At 56.1% G+C, this 6844-nt stretch overlaps 1 protein-coding gene across 3 annotated transcripts; it reads left to right on the top strand.

Annotated features, from left to right (window-relative positions):
- Positions 1 to 2884: 2884 nt before the first annotated feature.
- Positions 2885 to 5541, top strand: BRD3OS (BRD3 opposite strand). 3 transcript variants are annotated; one of them, XM_081803906.1, is made up of 3 exons: positions 2885 to 2957; positions 3481 to 3530; positions 3904 to 5541. In XM_081803906.1, the coding sequence occupies exon 3, from the start codon at positions 4459 to 4461 to the stop codon at positions 4711 to 4713; it is 255 nt and encodes an 84-aa protein (XP_081660032.1). In that variant the 5' UTR covers positions 2885 to 2957; positions 3481 to 3530; positions 3904 to 4458; the 3' UTR covers positions 4714 to 5541. The 3 variants fall into 3 exon arrangements, with proteins under 3 accessions (XP_081660032.1, XP_081660031.1, XP_081660033.1); XM_081803905.1 differs by having other exon boundaries at positions 2901 to 2993; XM_081803907.1 differs by having other exon boundaries at positions 2913 to 2993; positions 3486 to 3530.
- Positions 5542 to 6844: the final 1303 nt, after the last annotated feature.

Here is a 6844-nt window from a genome sequence, read left to right on the forward strand (position 1 = left end):
GCCGTCGGAGCTGGACTCCGGCAATGAGGCTCGAATTTCCGACCCCGAGATCAAGAGTCGCTCGCTCTTCTCACTGAGCCAGCCAGGCGCCCCAACACTAAGAAGTAGGTTACCTTGCTGGCTGGGGTGATGGATCCCTCATACCAAGGAGAAAGTGAGTCGTTGCTTCACACTGAGAGCAGGAAGAAGTAAGGCTCGAACTGGGGGGATTGTCTGAGGTACGTTTTAGCATTTCTGCCACCCAAAGTAAAAGTTAATAGAAAGCTACCACAAAATAAATAAATAGGATCATTGAAGGTTCATGCCCTTTGGGAATGAAGGTATAAGTCACCCCAGTAGTTAAAAAAAACTTGCCCAACTGAGATGCGGCTGAGGGCAAGAAATTCTCGACAAGGACTGTGCAGGAGCGAGCACATAGCAGCTCTCCATGGTCCCCCCACCCCCACTGCCTGTTAAGCATGTATGTTTGTATCTCCTCATCCCCTTTATTATTTTCAGGAAGTGTTGTTGGAAGCGACTTTGCAATTTAGTTTCAGGGAGAAGGATATTCAGACGGAAGGAGACCCGAATCAGAAAGGTCTGTTGGACTTTGCATCTCCTCCAGCTGGGGAGAGGCCAGATTGTCTCACTCTAGTATGGAAGAGAGTGGCATCTTCTTAGGCAGACATGTGGAGCTAGGTTTTGGGGTTTTGCTTCTGTTGTATGGGGTTCCAATATGCATAGAAATGTGTGTAGGGCAGCTGAATGAATGAAGGGCGGGACTGTGCCCGTTCTGTAGTTTTGGCCTGTCACCCACGGCCTTTGCGTTAAACATGATCCAAACATCCTTTACGCTCTGCTTTGTGATGCTCCGACCAGGACTCTGCGAACCTCATTTGTCCCTTTGCCAGAGTCTTCCTGGTAGGCTCTGGGAGACAGACTGGGAACTGCAGAGGGAGGCCAAACTTGCTCCTTCCTCTCTGCTTCCTGCGGGCTTCCTGCCAGTGTGCACGCCCCAGCAAAGATTTTTCACTTTTTTTTTTTCCCCCTGAAGCAGCTGCTGCATGCAGTCTGTGGTTTTCCCAACAAGCACAAAATCCACTTTATCATGTTGCCAGAGGCAGCATCTGGCTGGCGTCCCTTTCCCGGGGTCTGGGCCCCCCACTACTGGGGCACTCAGTGCAGAGACACCAGCTCAAGCTGCTGGTGCCCCCTCCTCAAAAGTCTGAGTTTCAGCTCCATACTGTCCCTCCTCTGAGTTCCTAAATTCTTATAGAGTCTCCATAATAGTACTTTCAGTAATAGGACCCTCCTTTGCTCCTTTAGGTTTTGAGGTGGTAGTTGCTTCCTGCTGCCGCTACTTCTGAGAAACTTTAGACATTTTTATTTTATCTTGACAGTTACCTGGTTAATAACTCTGTGCCTGGGCACCTGGGTGGCTCAGATGGTTAAGCGTCTGCCTTCGGCTCAGGTCATGATCTCAGGGTCCTGGGATCGAGTCCCACATCGGGCTCCCTGCTCCTTGGGAGCCTGCTTCTCCCTCTGCCCCTCTCTCTCTGTCTCTCATGAATGAATAAATAAAATCTTTAAAAAAAAAAAAAAAACAAACTCTGTGCCTTGGAACAACCCCTTCCATTAACTTCTCTCCGGTCAACTCATTGGTGGGATTTCTGTCTTGGAACTGGACCCTACGTCCCTTCCCTTATCGATGACATACATATAGATTGCAAATTTCCTCTCATCTCTGTGATTTTCCTTTTCACCTATTTTTTTTTTTAATTCCAGTTAGCTAACTTTTTTTCCACTTTTAAAATAAACTTTTTAATTTAGGAAAGTTTTAGATTCACAGAGCAATTGCAAAGATACTTCAGAGTTCCCATATACCCTGTGTATATGACGTATATGTGTTTATTTCCTAGTGTATGCCTTTAGAGTTCTCAGTTTCCCTCCAGGCATGATTTTAACTGCATCCCACAAGATCTGGACATCTTGTATTTTCATCCTCATTCCATTAAAATACTTTACAATTTGTATTGTGAGTTCCTCTTTGACCCATGAGAAATTTAGAAATGTTTCTTAATGATGAAAAACATGCTTTCTTCTAGTTATCTTTTCATTGTTGTTTTATAGACCATTCTTCCTGTGGCCTTATTTATGTATGATTTGAACTTTGAAATGTGTTGAAACTGACTTACCGCTGGCACATGGTCTGTTTCCTGAATGTTCTGCACCCTTGTGCAGGACGCGCATTGGCGGTGTGGGTGCGAGGAGTGCATTCCCGGGGCAGGGGTGGGGGCGGGTGGGGTGCAGGCGCAGCGTCCCATGGACGCCCTCCTTGACCACTTTCTTCATCAATGCTGCGGAAACCGTGAAATACACCCGGTAAGGGAGCGAGCAGACGCCACATGAGGGTATTATTGGTATGCCTGGAGGGGGTGCGGAATTCTCAGGGACAGCATGGGGACAGGGGAGTTCAAGACATAATTTTGAGAGAGCCCTAAGGGGACAAACTTGAATTATTTACTTTTTAATTTTTATTTAAGTTTTAGTTAACATTACAGTGCAATATTGGTTTCAGGAGTAGACTTCAGTGATTCATCATTTACATGCAACACCCAGTGCTCATCACAAGTGCCCCCACAATTATTTTTTAAAATGTATAGATTATTAGAAGTAAGGACGAGGATAGCAAACGCTACAGCACTGCCAAAAGTACCCGAGCAGCAATACAAAACTACTGTCAATAAAATGCTCGGACCAACAGTGACGGAGGCAGGACAGGGAGACAGTCGCTCCCGCCCACTGGATCGTTTTGCTGGCCTGCCCAGACTCGGCGCTCGGCTGGGCATGCCTGCGGGGCTGCCATGGAAACGCGGCCGCAGGCCAACCGGCTCCGCCCCTGCCCCGGAGCGCCCGGCCCCGCGCCCCGCCCGGCTGTCCGCGCGTCCCCGAGGCCCCTTCGAGGCCCCTCCGCGCGGGTGACTGGGGCGCCGGCCAGCGACGGGAGGCGGGAGGTGATGGGGGGCGGCGGCATGGGGGCGCGGGTGACTGGGGCGGGAGGCCATGGGAGGGCGGGCGGCGGTGGGGGGAGCGCGCCTGGCGATGGGGGCCGCCGGTGACTGGGGCGGTAGGCGATGGGGAGCAGATGGTGATGGGGGGCGCGAGTGACTGGGGCGGGAGGCGATGGGGGGGCGCAGGTGGGCAATGGGAGACCTGGACAGGGTGACAGGGAGACCCTTGGCGCGAGGCAGGGATAGGTGGAGGACCCAGGATGCTGGGGAGGCAACCAGAGGGGCCATGAAGGGCTCCCGGGCGCCCGCGCGGCGTTGGGGACAATCTGCGGCAGCCAGCAACGAGGGCGGGGCTGGGTGAGCAGGGCCCCGGCCACGCAGAAGGAAAATCTCGCACGGCTGGAAAAGCGGGTTTTTTTTGGTGGTGGGGGGGGGTGGTTAGTCGATGCTTCCCTGTTTGGTTTCCACCTGACATCATTTTTCTGTCCAGCCCAGGGGCCCCCCAGCTGCCTGGAGCAGAAGCAGGACCCTGGTGGCTGGGTGAGTACCGACCTGCCTTCAGCACAGGCAGCCTGAGCAAACCCCTCTCAGGCCGGGTGCTTGCCGGACCAGTCCCGAAACCTGTGCCCGCTCGGGTTCTTAGGACTTCATTTCCCAGATCTATACACTGGCACTCCCACGGGCGGCTTACCCAGTATCCCCGTTAGTTCATAAAGGCACTAGGAGTCGTCACAGGTCTGCCACTTAAACGCAGGCTCATGGTCTGGGTCACCCGACAGCAACTGAAATGGTGACATGCACCAGTAGCTTGGTTGGAGGCTCTGACCCCAAGAGCTGAGATTTTGTGCCGTAAAGCCTCCCCTTGCCGCTGGGCTGTCTCCCCGCCCCTGACAGCACGTTCATTTCTTTGTAGTGTCTGCCTGGGCGAGAGCTGAGGACACAGGACTGGCTCCATCAGAGAGGCCCCGTGGCACTGGAAGCCGACCCAAGCACGGATCAGCGGAGGGCAGTTATGGGGACGGAGCTCAACGTCTGTGTAGCTGTACGATGTCATCTCATGCAGGGCACCAGATACATAGGTTAAGTGGGCCGAGCCGTGGTGTCGGAATCGCAGTGGACACCGGCCAGGCCTCCCCAGCCGGGAGCCTAGTCCCTGGCGGCTGGACATCTGATAAGGCGCGGTCCAGGGCGCCCCTGTGCCGCTCGCTGGTTCTCAGAGGTCTTGACGGTGCCCCGAGGCTCCTCTCAAGTTCCCTCGCATTGCATCCCTCCTGAGGGTGTTGCCTAAGCGTGGCCTGAATTCGTGCTTTTTACCACTGAGCTAAGTAAGGAACCGTCAGAGCCGAGGGCTGGCGAGGTGGTTGATGAGTGCCCGACGTGCAGAGCAGTGGGCGGCTGCGCACGCCCAGGACTGGCTCCGCGAGGCCCGGCGTGCGGGCGCCCAGGCGCGGGGAGCTGCGGGCCAGGGATGAGCGGCCGCGTGCCGCTGGCGGAGAAAGCTCTGTCGGAGAGCTACGCCCGGCTCCGGTACCGGGACGCCTCCCTGCTCATCTGGCGGCAGCAGCAGCGGCAGCTGGAGTCGGCGCCCCGTGGCACCTACCTGAGCCGGAGCCGCAGCATGTGGTACTCGCAGTACGGAAACGAGGCCATCCTGGTCCGGGACAGACACAAGCTCGGAGTGTCCCGGGATACGGGCCAGTCCAAGTTCTGTGCAATCATGTAATTCCCGGTGGAACACCCGGGCCCAGGCGCTGAGCTGTGCAGAGATCAGGCCACGCTTCCCTCCCTGAGTGGCCTTGGCGGTTTCCAGGCCTTACTGGGAGATTCTGGAGAGTGAACGTGAAGCCCCAGCTGTGCTTCAAGAGCCCAAGAATGCTCGCCGGGGCTCCCAAGCCGTCTCCACGCATCACGCGGCCGGCGGACCCGGCTCCGGACTCGCTTCCAGCCCTGCCAGCGCGCCGGAGACGCGGCTTTTCTCTTAGGTTTCCAAGCAGACCCAGCAAGAGGGACATCCTGGCTTCACACAACCTTTTCAAAACTTTCCAGGTCATTTCCAGTATTCCCTTCTGCCTGGTAAAGAACGGGACAGATCTAGAAGAAGGTGAAGGAGTTCGCGTCAGGCCCGGCCGAGCATCGCGTGCGGGGCCAGGCGGGGTCAGCGGCCAGCAGCAGCCCCGCGGTGGGGCCTTCGGCGACAAGGAACGGGTGTCCCGTGCAGTGCGCGGCGGCAGCTTCTACGCCAACTTCCACGTACTCGAGGGCGAGCATGCCAGGGCATCCACAAACATTCCAGAAACCAAGAGTTATCCTTAAGTTCCGCGTCCGCTGCTTACGGAGATTTCGGACAGAATCTCAGGGCTGCAAAGGGCAGGCTGGGCCTCTGCGGGGAGGCGGCAGCCCGTCAGCCCTGTGGCGCCCCCCTGAGGGCAGTTCTTGCGAGGCATTTGCAAAGGATGTGCGGTCCGCTGTAACTGGTCTGCGTGGCTTTGCAAATGTCGGAGTATCTTTTGTCAGAGCTGATTTTTCTAAATAAATATGCTTTGGGACACTCCTTCCTTCCCCACTCTTTTACCTGTTTGTTCAGAATACGTTAACTTGGCTTCAGGTTTGTTTTTTTCAGTAACAGGAGAATCTAATGATTGCTACAAACCCCATTACAGAAACGCATAAAGCACAGCGAAAGTGTCCTGCGCAGACGACCACGAGCAGCAGCTCTGCGTGTGCAACCGTGCTCAGTTCTGAAGGCACGGCCTGCACTGCGCATCTCGTCCTGGAGGTTTCCTCTCGCCCAGCCGTCCAGACGGACATCTACGTCAGGCTTTCAGTGTCTGACCGGCAGCACTCCCGTGAGCCCACGGGAGGGCGGAGATACTTCCCGTTGCTGCCCTGCACACAGCATGCCGTGAGCCTCGTCGGACGTGGATCTTTCTGTGGGTGTGCAAGTTCATTAGCAAGCATCCCGGAAGTGGAACTCTGGGTCAGAGCACGTTCCCCAAATGTCAAAATGTCCAGCCAGAGGCTAGGCCTTAGTGACGGATCCTCGGCTTGCCTGCTGTGTGGGTCAGGAGGCTTGAAGTCACGTTTCCTCAATCTCCTCCCGGAGTTGAAGAGGGAAGCTGGCCCCATCTACACCGAGTAAGATCTGCCGTAAGGGCCTGCTTGTCCAGCAGCCCTGACACTGGGATCACCCGGTAGATCGTTTGCTCAACATCTTTGCAGTTCAGTCTAAGTCCTGCTTGGGAAGAAAGCAAACTGCGGAGACTCGTCTGGAATGCCTTTGCTGTATGTTGATGTGAGCCCAGATTAACCTGAGTATGGGGGGCAGTTAGTTTGACCCCAGGCATGGAAAGCACCTGGGAAGACAAGCACTGGCCACGGCCGAGGTCTGCATAGGTCAGGGTGTGCAGGTGACCGACGTGCACTGGCCGCCCATACGACAGCAGGTGCTAAGCTGCTCAGAGCCTAGGAAGCCACCATCTGCCAAAGGGGAGCCCAGGCGGCTGGTTTCCCCGGCCGGGGCTGGAGCCACCGAAGTGGACACGGCCCAGTCCCCGTCCTTGGGGAGGTCAGCCTGGATGAGGTGGGGAAGAGTCTGCACAAGGATGGCACGTGCTGAGGGGATGCTGGAAGGGTGCCTGCTGACAGCCGGGGGGCGGGGGCTCGGGGGGGGGGGAGGGTGCCATCGAGAACCTCTCCCCAGGACGGCTCTGCAAGGCCAGGCGCTAACAGCCAGGACTGCTCAGAAAACAGTGTCAGAGGCGCCCATCTGCCGTCCACGGCTCGCAGAAGCCTCTCCTCCGTGCCGGGCTCTGCGCTGAGTGCTGGAAGACTTCAGCAGACGGGAGACTGTGCCA

This window comes from Leptonychotes weddellii, chromosome 14 (genome assembly GCF_054177405.1).
Source record: "Leptonychotes weddellii isolate Sample4059 chromosome 14, ASM5417740v2, whole genome shotgun sequence".
Taxonomy (NCBI): domain Eukaryota; kingdom Metazoa; phylum Chordata; class Mammalia; order Carnivora; family Phocidae; genus Leptonychotes; species Leptonychotes weddellii.

Coding starts and splice junctions, on each gene's coding strand:
- BRD3OS (XM_081803906.1), top strand. CDS start 4,459: ATGAGCGGCCGCGTGCCGCTGGCGGAGAAAGCTCTGTCGGAGAGCTAC.